At 44.6% G+C, this 18,106-nt stretch overlaps 1 protein-coding gene across 5 annotated transcripts in view; it reads left to right on the forward strand.

Annotated features, from left to right (window-relative positions):
* Window positions 1-18,106, forward strand: part of CACNA1A (calcium voltage-gated channel subunit alpha1 A) — a 265,156-nt gene that overhangs the window by 216,405 nt on the left and 30,645 nt on the right. For all 5 annotated transcript variants that reach the window (XM_083489607.1, XM_083489608.1, XM_083489605.1 and 2 more), the window contains 2 exons: window positions 13,946-14,051; window positions 15,696-15,803. In XM_083489607.1, coding sequence (XP_083345733.1) covers window positions 13,946-14,051; window positions 15,696-15,803 — 214 coding nt within the window. The remainder of the gene's footprint in view (window positions 1-13,945; window positions 14,052-15,695; window positions 15,804-18,106) is intronic.

The following is an 18,106-nucleotide window of genomic DNA, read 5'->3' on the forward strand; positions in this document are numbered from 1 at the left end:
CTACAGTAGTCTTGAGGAGGATGTGATTTTTTTGAGAAGCAGAGAGAGGTGTAATGGGCAAGGGGAGAAAGAGAATTCCATTCATTGGAGGAAGCAAATGAGAAGAATCAAAGACAAGACATAGCCGAGGCTATCTGTGACTTAAAACAAAATAAGATAATTATCCAGAGCATTATGACATATAAAGAAGTTAAATAAGGATGGATAAGACTGTGAAGAGTGTTGCTGAGAAGTTAAAGCATCAACTGAGCGACAGGTGTAAATTTTGGTGAGGTTAAAATATAACACCTGCCTGAATTAGAAACAGGATATTTGAGAATGAAAGAGGACAGTAAAAAATAAAACTCGAGACAATGAAATTAGGAAGAATGACAAGTATATTATGTGTCAGATGAAGAAACAGAAGGTTTACAGGACAAGACAATAAATTCTGTATAGTGTTTTTTAAGTTGTCTCTGGGTGTTCCAACCAGAAAAAGCAAAAAGGCAGAAACAGAAAGATAAACTTGAATGTCGTTTGCATAAAGATGATCATTGAAATCAAACTGTTCTGTCAGAGATACAAAATTCTAAAGCCAGGTCTGCATATTGAACCAAATAAAAACTTTGTGAGCTGGACATTTCAACAAGGATCGTTCCATCCTGATGAATCAAGGAAGACAACAAAATCAATGTGATCTTCTCATTCTTCTCAGCCTCCTAGTAAGTAGAACCATCTAGATCAAGAAATGTTAACCAAAATTTTATTAGATTTTATAAGCTGTGTCAAAAGTTATGACAATTGCAAAGTCACAAAAAATTATAATTACATTTAAAAACAATACGATCAAATACAGAATCAAGGACTAAAAATTATTGAGTTCATCTTGCAATGAAGTGTTCACTTCAGCTATATATTCAGCTATGTTTCATGCACAAAAATCTGCCTGATCTTTGCAGGACAGGCAAAATCTGGATATGATGTCAGGCTCTCATCTGTCCAGTGACTTTAGGTTTGTCTTTAAAGTTCAGCTTTCTTAAAAGTGAGCCAAGCAGTTCATTCCTGCAGTTCATTCATCACATTATAATATAGCAGATAAAATAACTGTAAAGTTTCAGTGCAGTAGAGATGTGACCACACTGTCTGCCTACAGGAAGTTGTAGAAACACTCTTCACACAAACCATTTGTCATTCATCCATACACACTGCCCAGGCTTGCGCCCCAGGAACGTCACTTCAATGCTGCTAATGCAGAGTTTGACTTCGCCCCTGGATATGCGCTGCATTGACTTGCGAGACTGATGGATGCCAACATGGAGAATGCTCTCATCCTGCACAGATGCAGGGAGGATATGTTGTCTGTAAATACAAATATCTTCTTCCATAAGTTGGAGTGACTGCTGTGCCAATGACACATAGAATCCTGAACATCTTCGACATTATTAAAAAGCAAAAAATTGCTGAACATGATAAATATGCAGATCATAGATTTTAAGCTAATTAAGTTCATCCATTGTAACAGGAACAAAGATAATGCAAGTATGTACCTTTCACACTGATTTTTTCTGTCACTTTTCAAGTGGCAGAAGCCATTAGCATGTGATTTCCATGTAATTCAAGATTCACACCCACTTGTAGTATAAATTGTCTTGCTTTGTTAATTATGGGCGTGTGAATAGGCTCCATGAGAAGACCCTGATTTATAAACCAATGCCTCCAAAAGGATGCAAGTCTGCCAGCAACTCCATAAGGAATTGTATGTTGACTTTCGTTGAACCATGACTGTTTCTGCGATTTGGGCTAAAAGTGAATCTGAATTGCTGCAGGCATTGCTTTGTCACATTAATACTGGTTCTTAACAACTACCCCAGTTCTTAATGATTGGTTCAAAAACTGATGCTAATATTTTGACCCCGCACATGGAGGTTGCAAAAATACTTTCTAGTTTGATTTTGTCTTATGTTGATCTCAGCACATCTGCGATGTGGGTCAGACAATTAAATCTTCACATGAAAGCTCTTGGAAAATGTATTTGCCAGTCACTTGTCAATTAGCTGGCTTAAACAAGTGAAGAATCTGTTAGGATATTTCCGTTCCACCTTAAAGGGAGCAGGCTTTGTAAGCAACAGAGTCTGCGCATGTCCTGATCACAGGATGTTTTGGTTCAGATATTCCTTTCGTTTTTGTGCAGTCGGCTCAGACACGCTGACAGAATGGACGTGTTTTCTTTTGTTCTGTTAAACGCTAAATAAAGTCTGTAAATTATGCTCTTCTGCTCTTCTGTGATGCAAGCTTTCGGCTGCGTTTCTGCTGATAAAGAGGGTGCACCCAGCCTAGGAATGTGGCTAAGAATTTCCAAAGGCTTTGTGCCCCTAACTGTTGGATCTGCGTGAGTACGGGAGGCCGATGGACGTCCAGAACTCCGGCTTGGGGGCTCATGATGGACACTATCTCCCTGGCAGTTTCCCAACAACAAGGTTTCGGGCCCAGATTCACGGCACCTACAGGAGAGTAAAGCTGCAACAGACTGCGTAAGAGGTATGAAGGGGGGAAAAGCGAAAGGGACGGACGCTTTTTCTGTTATACCTCGGCAAAGAGCCTTTGAACTCCGGCAAGGCTTAATTGGCCTGGGAGCCGAGCCAAAGAGTTCGTGATTAATGGCTGCCAAGATAAGGAGTCTTTCAACTTAAAATAGACTCGCGGCTAAAGTAAAAGCTGGAATGGAGCTTTTTCAAGCTGATGGAGATGCCCAGTCCCTTAAGTTGCATGGGCAGAATTATGAACCCTGGGCAAAATGGTGTGAGAGTTTACTGCGTCAGTTTGGGGTGTGGCATGTCGTTTTTGAAGCCCCCCCAGTTCCTCTGACAGAGAGATGGAAAGGCCAGAATTCGAAAGCGATTGACATAATAGTCCTATCCGTATCTCTTGAGGAAATTAAGACGCTGGCTGGCAACACCACTGCACGTGCAATGTGGTCTGCTTTAAAAGAAGCTCACAAAGCAAAAATCCCAGCCCAGAGTTTGACTGCATCGGAGGTCCTAGCTGTTTCCCAGAATGCGTTTGAGTGCAGGGATGCTGAGGGCACCGGTTGCAAGCTGCAGGGGGAGCTGACCGTCACGTCATCCCAGGCAGCATTCCAGCCTCCAGGGGGAGCCAAGGAGTCGGCAGCTGAGAGCTCTGTTTCTCGTGAGAACCAAGGCCATCGCCTTTGCAGAGGCCGGAAAGGCAAAGGTAAACAGATGCCTACAGATGGCCAGGAGCAGAGGGAGGGTGAAGAGCCCGCGGCGCCAGGGAAAAACAAAGCGTTGTTTACTGGCACAGCTTCACCAAAGGCTAAAGGCACGTCTGCAGATGGCCAGAAGCAGGGGGGCAAGCTGCAAAAGCCCACGCCAGTGGAAAGCAAGGTTTTGCTTGCTGGCACAGCTTCACCAAAGGCTAAAGGCACGTCTGCTGGCCAGGAGCAGCGGGGGGGCAAGCTGCAAAAGCCCACGCCACTGCAAAACAAGGGTTTGCTTGCTGTAAAGACTGCTCCAACAGCCAAAGGCGACTTTGTTGTGGATTCAGGCTGCACGCGCCACATCTCCAAGGACAGGCATCTCTTTATCTCCTTCAAGCCTCAGGAAGGTGAGATCCACCTGGCTGATGGAAGGACGTTGCAGATTGCAGGAGAAGGGACTGTGAAACTTGCAAGTCTGCACACAACCATCAGCGGTGTACTTTATGTTCCAGGAGCGGCGAGCAACTTGTTGAGCGTCCCACAGCTTACTGGGCGTGGTTTTCAGATTTCCTTCAAGAGGAGCGTCTGTGTCATCAGTAAAGGCAAAGAGGACTATTTGCATGCAAAGTTTATGGATGGTTTGTTCCATATAACTTATGAGGACACTGCTGTTGAATCTAATGCTGATTCTTGTTGTGTTGCACAAACTAACAATGTTCTTCATGCAGGTTGCATTCACGATGCACATCGAAGATTTTGTCACCTCTCTTGGAAGGCACTGGCCAAGATGCCAGAGGTGGTTGAAGGTTTGAACATCAAACCTTGTAAATTTCACATGAAATGTGTATCTTGTGCAGAGAACAAGGTGAAGGTTGCTCCAAAAGGCAAGGAGTCTAGCAGGCAGGCTTCCAAGCCCTACCAGCTAGTGCATGCGGACCTGGTTGGTCCACTAGCGCCCTCTATAGGAGGAGCAAGGTACTTCATGATTCTGATTGATTCTTTTTCTAGGTACATTCATGTGTATTTGCTCGAACAGAAATCGCAAGCGTTTCCAAAGTTTAAGGAATTCTGTGCTTGGTTGGAGAATGTGCACGGTAAACGTATTTCTTGTTTTTTTACTGATCGGGGCGGGGAGTTTACTTCTCAGCAGTTTGAAGCTTTCCTGACTGAGAAGGGAATCCAGCATGACATGTCAACGCCCAGATCGCCATGGATGAATGGGCTTGCGGAGAGAGCAAATCAAACATTGCTGCAAGGAATCAAGACCTTGTTGCATGATGCCAATCTCCCTGATAAGTTTTGGGGGGAAGCTTTGGGGAATTTGGTTTACAGTTATAATCGCAGATTGTCATCACCCATTGGTTGTACCCCCTATGAGAAGATGTTTGGCAAGAAACCCAACACCAAACACATGAGAATCTTTGGTTCGGACATGTGGGTACGCACACAACAAACCAACAAGCTTGGGAAGCGTGGGGCACATGGTTTGTTTATGGGGTACGAAAAAGGTGCATACAGGGTGTGGATGACTGACTCTAAGTCCATAAAGTTCACAAGGAGTGTTGAGTACAATCCTAAGTGGGGGGAAAATGTGGGAATTTTCCAGAGTTACCCAGAGGAGGAAGAAGGTGATGTCAAGCAAACAGCTAAAGCTGAGGAAGCTGCTGATGAGGATGATGATGAGGATGATGATGATGATGATGATGATGATGATGATGATCAGAGTTCGGATTCCAGTTCAGTGGGCGGCGCTGCTGCTGATGTCAGTGAGAGTGATGACACAGCAGACTACCAGAGCGCAAAGGCCTCAGTCAGACCATCTGATGCGTCTGACAATGAACTGGAAGAACCACTGTTCACCATTGGTCACTTTTCTCCTAAGAAAGAGGAGATGAGTCCAGAAGACTTGCGTCTAGTACGCAGATCTGAAAGGGCGACCAAGGGCAGACCTCCAAAGAGGTATGCTGATGAGTTTGCTAAGACAGCAACTGCTGTTCTTAGTAGCTCAGAGAAGGTATGGGAACCTTCAAGCTTCAAAGAGGTTCAGGAGTTAACCTCTAAAGATGCTGAGCCTTGGCTTAATGCCATGAAGGCTGAAGTTGATTCCTTGAACAGGAACCAAACTTGGGAATTGGTACCGGTAGTCCCAGGAGTGAGACTGGTTGGCAGCAAATGGGTCTTCAAGGCCAAGACAGACCAGAATGGCAAGGTAGTCAGACACAAAGCCAGATTGGTTGCCAGAGGTTTTTCACAGGTACCAGGACAGGATTACCATGAGACCTACTCACCCACAGTCAAATATGAGAGCATTCGGCTGATGCTCAAGGTCGCTGCGGAGGAGAAACTGCATGTTTCCCACCACGACATAAATACAGCTTTTTTGTACGGGATTTTGAATGAACAGCTGTTCATGCTTCCACCTGATGGGATGGAGATACAGAAGGGTATGGTCTGTAAACTGCGGAAATCCTTATATGGTCTTAAGCAGAGTGCCAGGTGTTGGAACACAAAACTCACTGAGACATTGCTTTCTCTAGGTTTTCACCAGGGCAAAGCTGATCCATGTGTGTTTGTCAAGGAGGAGGGGCAAAACAAACTGTATTGTTTATGTTTTGTTGATGATCTTCTGATGTTTTGGAAGAATCAGGCTTTTTACCAAAGCACCCTAGCTCAACTGAAGGAGCACTTTGACATGAAAGATCTTGGTGAGGTATCCAACTATCTTTCTCTGCAGGTGGAGAGGGACCAAGCAGGTAATTTTCTGGTACACCAAACACAGAAAATTGCTGATGTATTAACCAGGTTGAATTTGGTTGATGCAAACCCAGCAGACACACCGATGGTGACAGGTTACCAGGTAGACAGTACTGCTGAAGCGTTTTCTGACACAACGCTGTACAGATGCATTCTAGGCAAACTGAATTTCATTGCCAGATGTTCAAGACCTGACATAGCTGTAAGCTGTAATCTGCTTAGCAGACATGCCAACAATCCTACGGTTCAGGATTGGAAAGCTCTGAAGCGCATAGCCCGCTATTTGAAAGGGACTATGCACTACAGGCTGAGGTTCACCAGTCAGAAGACTGGAGGTCTTGAAATCTTTGCAGATGCTAGTTTTGGAAGTGACACCACGGATGGTACAAGCACTTCTGGAGTATGCTACATGTACAACCACTGCCTGTTTGACTGGTTGTGCAAGAAGCAGACAACAGTGAGCCTAAGTTCCTGTGAAGCAGAACTCAATGCTCTGTCATTTTCACTCATGGATTGTGAATGGTTGATGCAACTGTTTAAGGACATCAGGGTGTCTGTGAAATGTCCTATACAAGTGTATCAAGACAATAGATCGTGTTTAGCTTTGCTGAACTCCGAGAGTTGCAAGCAGAGAACCAAGTACTTGCAGATTAAGTTACATCGTGCAAGAGAGTGTATCCAGAAAGGACTGATTCAGGTGTCCTACATGGCAGGAAATGAAATTCCTGCTGATCTGTTGTCTAAGGTTGTTAACAGAGAACAACTTAAGGTTTACACACAAAGGTTGCAATTGGGTGAACCACAGGTACAACAGGTTACACGGAAAGGGGGAGGATGTTAGGATATTTCCGTTCCACCTTAAAGGGAGCAGGCTTTGTAAGCAACAGAGTCTGCGCATGTCCTGATCACAGGATGTTTTGGTTCAGATATTCCTTTCGTTTTTGTGCAGTCGGCTCAGACACGCTGACAGAATGGACGTGTTTTCTTTTGTTCTGTTAAACGCTAAATAAAGTCTGTAAATTATGCTCTTCTGCTCTTCTGTGATGCAAGCTTTCGGCTGCGTTTCTGCTGATAAAGAGGGTGCACCCAGCCTAGGAATGTGGCTAAGAATTTCCAAAGGCTTTGTGCCCCTAACTGTTGGATCTGCGTGAGTACGGGAGGCCGATGGACGTCCAGAACTCCGGCTTGGGGGCTCATGATGGACACTATCTCCCTGGCAGTTTCCCAACAGAATCTCCATGGTAGTTGCTCCGCAGGAAAATAAATTATCCAGTCACTGCTTTGCACCACCAGACTACTTTGCCAGCCTATATTTGAATAGAAAATCAGGTTCTCAATCTTCCTACAGTTTGATTAAAAGGAAGAAGAGGCCAAATGGCCTGACAGGCTGCCTATTTCTCTTGGCACTGAGCGCAGGGTCAAGTGCCTCCATTGGGCAGTTGTTCCCATGCCCAGGGGAACACCTACAAGGCCCTGCCACCATTGGTCAATTTGGCAGCAGAGAACAATCCGGCCTGCCATATGCTGGTTCACAAGAGCCTATTGGGGCCTGCCTGCAAAGCCGCCCATGCCAGAAGGGCAAACGGACTTTCTCTTCAATGCAAATTTCCATTATTATTTTTTGCTGTACTAACTGCCATTGATTATTGCTTTAGATTTGAAGAAATTAGAACATACACACTTCTTTTTATTAAAACAAAAACAAAAAACCCTGCCAAAACATTTAAAGAAACTTTGCACCTAGAGGACCACTATAAGAAGGACTGCAACCTGATATTGTTACTGTTGAAATTCCAAATTCAGTTCCTCTATCATTGGTGGGAAACCAAGTGTTCTCTTTCTACTCATCTTTTTGTCACAGCTCTTGAGTTCTTGGGTAATGAAAGGCACTCTCAGTATTGCCTCTCATCTCCTTTCACTCAGTTCCTGCAGCCAAAGAGGCAGAAGAGTTCATAGGCTGATAACACTGCATAACAATTTTTGACAAAAGTCATGCCTCTGAGATAAAAGTAGCCATTTCTTATAGATTTTGAGGTGCTGAATACGAATATGACAATGAAAACGCAAAATCGGCTACAGTTTCTTAGAGATCTGCAATCATTTGTTATAATTTGAGTATGACTATATGCTACTAAAACAGTAGCTGTTTGAGAAACGTGAGTTATTTGGCTTGAATACTATCTAACTGAAGAAGCAATACATTGGATAGTGGATATGGAAGATATGGAAAGAGGGCAGGTGAAAGGTAAAAAAAATGTGCTTGGAAAAACCCAACCACCAGTTAACAACTAGAAGATTTGAAAGGCTACAAAGAAAATGTTGTCCTGCCCTGTCAGGCACATACACATTAATAGTCAGCCCAGTGTTGAATATATATCTATGAACAATCTGGATTTCATCTGCTTACCTGAAGCCCAGTATTGTTTGCTCACTTACTTTGATTGGAAGTGGCTTTTTGAGGTCTTAGGCAGAAGTTTCCCCCCCCCCCCATCATCTGCTTCCTCATCCTTTTAACTGCATATGCATGTGAATGAATTTGGGACATTCTATGTACAAAGCATATACTCCACCACTGACCTATATCCTGTCTCCTGGAACAGTTGAAAGCTAAAGCCTGTGAGTACCAACAAACTATACTGTATTGCCATACTTGCTAAGGTGCTGGTACAGATGGGAGGCCCTCCACACAAATTAAATATGCTGTGACAGTCATAGTAACTGCCGTTTGCTGCACACAAATGTAAAAAAGGAGCATTGCAGGGAGTTTAACTAGATTACCCTATGGGTCCCTTCCAACTCTACAATTCTGTAAGAATATGCAAAGTTGCAGTAAATCAAGTCTATCTAGCCTATCTATCTAATGCCTTTCCCAGCTTTTGTTTCCTGAGACCCTTCAACCAGAGATGCCAGAGATTGAATCCAAGACCTTCAAACAATTTGTTGTACTACTAAGCTAAGCCCTTTTTCCCACCTAGAGGGAAAGCCATCCTTGATATCTAACTACTTTCATACCTCAGTTAATTGTGACAACACCAGGATAAGAAAAACAACAACTCAACTAAGTACATGCTGGTCAGAGAAGAATAAAATTCCTTAGGAGGAATTTGAAGAGACTTGGTGGTATTGCAGTTAGGGTGCAGGCTGCATTCACAGAATACCTCTTGCATTTTGCTATTCTTCAGACAGGAGGCACAAGTGACCATGTTTTGAAAAAGCCACCACTATGCTAACTTCTCAATGAAATATTGAAATCTAGTCCTAAGTTGTGGAGAGTCACAGGAAGATATGGAACCATTGTGAGTCCACACTGCAGTCCATGCCTCCTGTCATCTGCAACGATCATGTTATGGCTGGAGAATAGCAGCACACTGATGAATCGTTCCTGAATGGGGGCAAAAATCGAATTAGCCTTGATGCCGATGGAATTGTTAAAAGTGGTTATTGGCAGTATTAGGCTCATCATGTAAGGCCAAGCAATTAGGTAGGGCAGGGTAAAAAAATCTAGTACCCTTCAGGTGTTTTTGGACTATGGTTCCCATCATCCCTGACTATTAGCAATGCTGCCTTGGGGAGTTGTAGCCCAAAAACATCTGGAGGGTACTACATTGACTAGCTTTGGTGTAGGAAAGCTTTGTTTGTACCTTGTTGACTTTTTACATAAGGGAATGCACATAGCTACCTGTGCCTTAGACCCTGGTAAGGCATCTGGTTTCAAAGGAGACTGTATGCAGGGGCTTGCATTGGGTGTCAGGAATCCCAGGTTAGCATAGACTTGGTGAAAGGAGGATGAAGAGATGGGAGAAGGAATGTGATGTGTGGAGCTCAAGGTAAATGAACTTTAGGCTAGAGGCCTTGATGTCAAGACTCATAGGCCTCATTCCTAGCTGTGCCATTTCCATATCTGTGCTTTACATCCCAGCTTTACAAAACCCTTTGAGTAAAAATATTGTTTTCAGTGCAATACACTATAATAATCTCTCTCCTCTGTAATGGCCCACTCCTCTGTAAATCTTCCATGTCCTTCCCATTCGCTACCATTGTCCATACATCCCTTGGTTCATTCAACCATGACATCAGCTGTCCAGAAAACCAGAGAGAGATAAATTTGTTCTGCAGTTCCCTTACATATTTGTGGGGAAGAGAATTGGGATTTCTGACTGCCCTATCTGCCCTGGTAAATAATTGCTGCCTGTATCCATCTACCCCCACCATTATCCCTTATTCACTGTTGCTGTCCCTAATCATACAGAGATCCCAGGGTTTATTCTGCATGAGACAGCAATCCAAGGGACCCAATTCTCCGACAGAATTGGCATTTTCATAATCATTAGCCTACATACACTATGGCTAACATGATTTGGCTCTTTCATCTCCCTTACTGTTGCAATCCATGCTTGCTCCAGTGCATGGAAAAGCTAGGGTGCTGTCCCCAAATAAGCGCACTGTGAATTCTGTATCATTGAAACACACACACATGCAGAAATTCAAATTCAGTAAGCAGAAACTACAAGCTATAAGTGATTTTTTTAATGAACAATACAAATCTGTATGAATATTTCTATAACATTATGTTTTCGTTTTGATTGGCATTGAGATATTTTGGGTCACTACAAGAAATGCTTCAGGGAATTGAATGCAGCAAAACAATAGGGGGAAAGTGGGTATAGAATGACTCTGGAAGAAGGGCATGTGGCATGGGAGTGGGGAGGAGGGAAGCCACAAGCAACTGCTACACTCAGGCCTAATATCACAGTTTGTGATATAATAATAGCTGCAGTGTGGTAACATTTGAAGGAAGACAATTCTGTGGGTGGAGGCAGCAAGGTAGTTTACAAACCCATAACAGTTCTGCAGGTCCTGGGACAGGTCACTGCTCCTATGGGAGGTAACTATGCTGCTGGCCCCAGCCACATGAATCCATTGTTACTAGAGGTCAGCCATGCTGTAGCAGTTCCTATGCCATTCATAAAAGCAAAGTAACACTCAGGGTTTACCCACAGTTATATTTCCTCTACTTCTTCCAGGCACAGTCTGCGCTTTAAAACACCACATTCAAGTGCTCTCTCTTTTTTTGCCCCATCGCATTCCTTGCAAAAACCCACTCTTTAAAGCTCAATCAGAGCAAACAGTAATCTGCTGGGAAACCCAAATTGATGCTTGCTCCAATTGGGTTCTGAAGAGCAGGTTTTCACAGGGAAAGCTTCAAGGGGGGCGGAGATCCAACAACTCTTGGACGTGGAGCTTTTGAGTGCAAACCTGTGTCTGGAAAGAGCAGGAGAAATGGTAGCTGTGGATAAGCCCCCAGTCTTGTAGCTGCCAGAATCCTGGGGTATCCACTGAGGGTTTGTCCACACTTTCTCTTGTCCTGCTGCTTTCCTCCAAGGAAAACTGCTCTTTAGGGCTCAAGTTGCCTCTTGCTTGGACTACTGCAATGCGCTACCTTTGAAGGTGGGGCTACCTTTGAAGGTGACCCAGAAACTACAACTAATCCAGAATGCGGCAGCTAGACTGGTGACCGGGAGTGGCCGCTGAGACTACATAACACCGGTCTTGAAAGACCTACATTGGCTCCCAGTACGTTTCCGAGCACAATTCAAAGTGTTGGTGCTGACCTTTAGAGCCCTAAACGGCCTCGGTCCAGTATACCTGAAGGAGCGTCTCCACCCCCATCGTTCTGCCCGGACACTGAGGTCCAGCACCGAGGGCCTTCTAGCGGTTCCCTCACTGCAAGAAGCCAAGTTACAGGGAACCAGACAGAGGGCCTTCTCGGTAGTGGCACCCGCCCTGTGGAATGTCCTTCCACCAGATGTCAAAGAGAAAAACAACTACCAAACTTTTAGAAGACATCTGAAGGCAGCCCTGTTTAGGGAAGCTTTTAATGTTTAATAGACTATTGTATTTTAATATTTTGTTGGAAGCTGCCCAGATGGGCAGGGTATAAATAATAAATTATTATGATTATATTATAACCAGAGGAAATAACAATTCAGGTTCCCCCCAAATTGCCATTTGTTCCAATCTATCACTAAAGAGCATGTTTTCCCTTGGAAAGGAACAGGGCAAGGGAAAACTTCTTGGACCCATGCTTTCTAGGCACGGCACAAGTGGAAAAGTCGACAAGCCCTGAGTGAGGCAATCACCAAGAGGTGTGTCTATTGAGTTCTGGTTGCAAAGCAAAAATATAATTTCTACAACTACTGTTAAACTTTTGGTCAACTGCCAAAAAGTCCAGAGAGTCCATCCCCCAGTCCTCTGTGAATTCTGAATGCAATGCAAATGGAAGGTCTAAGGGATGAGAAGGAAAATAAGGTTGCTTCATCTTGTTTTATGAGGTGCCTCACCTTTGGGATCCACAACAGATCCTGCATATGGCCCAAAAGAAAGGCTTGACTCTGCAAGATCTTCTGACAGGTTGAATTAAGTTATGTGACAGAAATGGATTTGATGCACAGGCCATGTGCCTTGTTCATGGACAGCTCAGGAACACAAGGTAATGTGAGGGCACAGGCAGCATTCTTACCAAATTGCCAAAGAGGAGGAAATTCTGAGTACCCAAGTACGAAGCACTGAGGAAGATCTGTTCAGTCTAATGCAGGCTGCTCTCCCAAGATTTACAGGTTTTCTGGACATCAGATTCCTGAGGGATCTTCCTACTTAATGTGTCATCATCATTATCATCACCATCATCTATATGTGTGTCTCCCTCTTTCTTTCTTTCTCCTCTTCCTTCAGAGTTTTTGATCTCATCTGTCATTCTGTGCACCTCTGTTCAGTGACATCCACTTAATGAACCCCAAGGACCCTGACCGTCTAACCCCCATTTCCATTGGTCCTATCTCAGCTAATGCACTAGCTGGTCAAGCCCCACCCTGAGCATCTTGTGTGATCTCCAGCCCACAGCCTTGGCTCAGGAATGGCACATGGCCCATAGTCTGTCAATTTCATTTCTTTCTTTTCTACCTTAAGGATGCACCCATTTTTTGCACCAAGAGCCCACAATCCGGATCTCTCCCTTAGAGCAATCTATACCAGAGCTATGAATGAGTCTCAACGTGTTCTCTGTGCATGCTTTTGCACTGTGCTGCATGCTGCATGCTCTTTTTGCATGCTCTAGTCTTGCGCATTTGATGAAACCTGTTCTGTTGACTGTTTGTGTGCATTCTCCTTGGACCCCGTCCCTTTACCACTGCTGTCTACTGCTGTCTTGGATAGTTGGGATTTTATTTGGGTTTTTCCTTTGTTTTACACTTTTTTACTTTTATATAGACAATGAGCTCTTTGGGGAGAACTCTGTGTAAGTTTGGAAGAGGACCTTAAAAGGGATACATTCTGGAGAGGAGAGATTACATCATGAGAGACTTAGTTGGATAGGACACATGGGACTCATCTACAGCTAGGGGATGAGAGTAGCTCTAGTGACCCAAGCTAGGAGTCTAGAATATTCCTATTTCTGAAAACTGATTGGGATACAGTGGGCTAGAACAGAAGCCAGGAAACTGCCTCCAAGTCTAATGCAGACAATAGAAGGGTCTCCTTGCAGAGGTCTTCAGACTACAGTCATCTCTGGCTAAAGTCATTGGCAAAAACCCAGTAGATAATCTTGCAGAATGTTTAAGGTAAATCTCAGTGGGATGAATTTCTAAGCAACACGTTTAGGAGTGCAACCAGGTCCATACAGTTATTATGTGGGGGGTTTTCCAGGCCCATCTTCTAGTAGCTGATGTGGAATCCACATACCAGTATCTGAAAGCAGTTGGGTGAAAGCAAAATAAGGTGTGGTAAGAGCCGAGTATCCAGATATTAAGATATTGCAACTGGGCTCTGGTCCTCATGATACTGGGTGGGAAGTGAGGTTAATCCATGAGTAGAAGGATTTGATGCAGGACAAAATTATTGAACTCAGAGTTCTCCCCAGAGCTCATATACTCCTCTGTGCATGATAACCTGGGTGGTAGGGAGTTGTGAGATGACACCTTTCTGCTTGGGTTTCTGCAGAGACTACTTCGCATGGACCTGCCTGTGGCAGACGACAATACAGTCCATTTCAATTCTACCCTCATGGCGTTGATCCGGACTGCACTTGACATCAAGATTGCCAAAGGCAAGTGACACCACCATAAACACAGCAAGAGAGAGCAGTTTCTTTCCTGACAGATTAGAGAATTCTGGGAAATTAAATTATATATTGGAAAGCAAAGCCTGGGAAAAGTTTTCAATTAGCAATAATTTTGCCTCAGATTAACCTCATTAGCTACACTACTATGGTAAAGGTAAAGGGACCCCTGACCATTAGGTCCAGTCGTGGCCAACTTTGGGGTTGCGGTGCTCATCTCGCTTTATTGGCTGAGGGGACCGTTTACCTTCCCGCCGGAGCAGTACCTATTTATCTACTTGCACTTTGACGTGCTTTCGAACTGCTATGTTGGCAGGAGTAGGGACTGAGCAACGGGAGCTCACCCTGTCGCGGGGATTCGAACCGCCCACCTTCTGATCGGCAAGTCCTAGGCTCTGTGGTTTAACCCACAGTGCCACCCGCGTCCCGTAGCTACACTACTACCACTGCACAATTATAGTACCTGCTAGTTCTTTTATATAGATGATACATTGCACAGAAATATGTATGCAAATGCCTATAGGAGAAACAAGGCTCCCTGGACCAGATATTCCCCAGGAAGGAGTAGTAAGGGGTAGGCATTCTGCCTCTTAAATTGGTCAAACATCCCAGTACCAGCCTATGCATGAAGAAAGAAGTTATGTTAAAGACCCATCAGAAGAGTGATGCTGCCTTTAAAACCAATGAACATTTCACTGTAGAGGTTTACACAGGATGAAATGTACTTGTCATTATTAAAAGCTCCAAGGCCCCTTTTCTGACTCTCTTGGGTTGGAGATCTTTCTGGTTATTTTGCCATAGTAGTTTGTCTGCTTGCCCCCCACAGGTGAGGTCAGGGAGCACAGAAACCTCCCATGGAGCAGAATGCCCCAGGGTGCATTCCCCATCTTTCAGGAAGACTTCTCCCAAAGTGTAGATAAGGGTTGCAGAACCTGTGGCCTTCCAGATGCTGCTGGACTCTGACTCAGCTTCAGCCAATATGGCCAATGGTCAGGGGTGATTGGAGTTGTAGTCCAGCAACATATGGAGGGCCACAGGTTCCCCATCTCTGATCTACATGCAAGGAGTCATCTTACTGAGTGGTATGGAAAGCACCCTGACCAAAAAAAATAATGATGATGATGTAGAATAGAACTTTAGAATGTTAAGGAGAAAACTGTTCTTGGAAATGTTGAGGGCAGTAATGGTCAAACACACCAACTAACACCTACAATGTGAAGTGTGACTCATTCAACTCTGATATAGAGTGGCTGTAACAGCAACGGGGCACATCCATACCGTACATTTAAAGCACATCCAATGCACATTTAAAGTACACGACTTCCCCCAGAGAATCCGGGGAACTGTAGTTTGTTAAGGCTGCCAGGAATCGTACCTCTGTAAGGGAAAACTACAGTTCCCAGGAATCCTTGAGGGAAGTCATATGCTTTAAATGTGCATTGAATATACTTTAAAGGTATGGCGTGGATCTGCCCTAATATTTCTTTTCAATTTTGATTTCAGTATTGACCAGAGAATTAACAGAATCCAAAAGAAACAGATTAAATATTCTAATACTTCTGGGTGAGAGGGTGGAGATCAGGTGCCCAGTTGTTTATTTGTTGTGTCTCATGCCTGGCTTACATCTTCTAGGGGGCGCTGACAAACAGCAAATGGATAATGAGCTGAGGAAGGAAATGATGGCAATCTGGCCCAACCTCTCCCAGAAAAATCTGGATCTCCTGGTCACCCCTCATAAATGTAAGAGTTGTCGTTATTGTCCCTGCCTGTGACATTCATTCTGTCCACACTGAGTTCATGCATATACTCACTTCTTTATGGAAATAACTTTATGGAAATTACTGTTGCAATGTCATCTTGGCAATGGAGAGAACTGTGTTATTTCCACATGGATAGTCTCACAGGGAACACAATGGTAAAGCAGCACTCAGCAGGACTGAACCATCCTCATCAGCTGTCACCCAGTGATGTCAACTGATAGACAGGTGGGCATGGTTTGGGGAAAACAGCCTCATGGATAAACTTAGATCCCATGGTGGGACAAGAGTTCCTCATGGTCCAGACGTTCCCCACCCCACCCCACTGTAAAAGATCAAGTGCATAGTCAGAAGTTACTCTGTAATGCCACCTTGTCACTGAAGGCTGAGGTAGTGGTTATTGGCAGCTATGGCTGATTCATCACATATGACCATGTCTGGACAGGGATAGCCTGGCCACACTAATTCACACCCTAGTAGCTTCCTGGTTTAACTACTGTAATGCACTTTACATAGGGCAACTCCTGAACACAGTTCAAAGATTGTCACTAGTTCAGAATGCTAGTTTTTTAAAGCATCTTCATTGGCGATATGCCACCAAGCCCAGTTCAGACAGTTGACTTTGACATATAAAGCTCTGAGTGGCTTGGGCCCAAATTAACTAAAAGAGCATCTCTCCCAATATTGTCCTGCCCATATGCTGAGATGTATCAGGGAGGCTGTGTTGGTAGTAGCACCATTAATGGATACCTGATTGACTGAAACTTGGAGATAGGTGCTCCACACCACAACTCTGGAGGACTTTTCTCGAGATCAGACAGGTATCAACGCAGAGCAGGTTCTGATGTCAGGTAAATACATTTCTCTTTAATTAGCCTTCAGACAGCAGATGTTTTCAGGTAAAGGAACTTGTATATTGTGATTTTTTATTAATTTTACTTTTTGAAAGTCTTAAATTGTTATTAATTATTATTGATTATTTGTTGTTTCATCTTTTTTGTAAACCACTTTGAGGTTTTTTACAATCAAGTGGTATATAAATTTTATAAAATAAAAAATAATATTGATTAATTATTTTATACACACACACACACACACACACACACACACACACACATATACACACATACCGTATTTTTCGCTCTATAGGACGCACTTTTTCCCCTCCAAAAATGTGTGCGTCCTATGGAGCGAATGCAGGCTCCTTGGCTTCGCGGCGACGCGCCTGTCCTGGAAGCTGGAGGAGGAACAGAAGGGTCTCCTGTTCCTTCTCCAGCTTCGCTGAAGGGCACTGTGCCTTCTCCCTCTCTGCGCAGCGCCTCTCCTGTGAAGGAGAGGCGCTGCGCAGAGAGAGAGAGAAGGCGCAGAGCCCCTTGAGCAACGCGCCTATCAAGCGAAGCCCGAGGAGGAACAGAAGGGTCTCCTCCTGTTCCTCCTCCCGCTTCGCAGCGACGCGCCTGTCCAGCGAAGCCCGAGGAGGAACAGAAGGGTCTCCTTCTGTTCCTTCTCCAGCTTCGCTGAAGGGTGCTGCGCCTTCTCCCTCTCTGCGCAGCACCTTTCCTGTGAAGGAGGGGCGCTGCGCAGAGAGAGAGAAGGCGTAGCGCCCCTTCAGCGATGCGCCTGTCATGCGAAGCCGGAGGAGGAACAGAAGGGACTCCTTCTGTTCCTTCTCCAGCTTCTCTGAAGGGTGCTGCGCCTTCTCCCTCTCTGCACAGCACCTTTCCTGTGAAGGAGGGGCGCTGCACAGAGAGAGAGAAGGCGCAGTGCCCCTTCAGCGACGCGTCTGTCCTGGCTTCTGCTTTAGCCCTGCGCAGCCTCTTTGGGCAGGGGGAGCCTTAATCCCGCTGCCCTGAAGAGGCTTGGCGGGGTTACCCCAGAAGCCAGAACAGCCACACGGTATCCCAGAAGCCAGATCCCTCTTGCTGTTCTGGCTTCTGGGGTTCAGAATAATTTTTTCTTGTTTTCCGCCTCCCAAAACTAGGTGCGCCCTATGGTCTGGTGCGCCCTATGCTGCGAAAAATACGGTACACTTATCTGCATTGTTGTTGTGTACTTTGATTTTATTGGAACCTGCCCTGAGGCCACATGGTAAAGGGTAGAATAAAAATTCCGCAAATAAATAAATAAATAAATAAATCCCTTTCCTATTATTTTATTACAGAGGAGAAAGACCTGTTCTAAAATATGCCTTCTTGAAAAGGCTCCTCCTTTCAGACTATTACCCTCCAACTTGTGGAGGGTGATCAGAATGATTGCAAGAGGGTAGAGCTAATGCACTTACCTATA

This window comes from Podarcis liolepis, assembly GCF_965112155.1.
Source record: "Podarcis liolepis genome assembly, chromosome: 2".
Classification (NCBI taxonomy): Eukaryota; Metazoa; Chordata; class Lepidosauria; order Squamata; family Lacertidae; genus Podarcis; species Podarcis liolepis.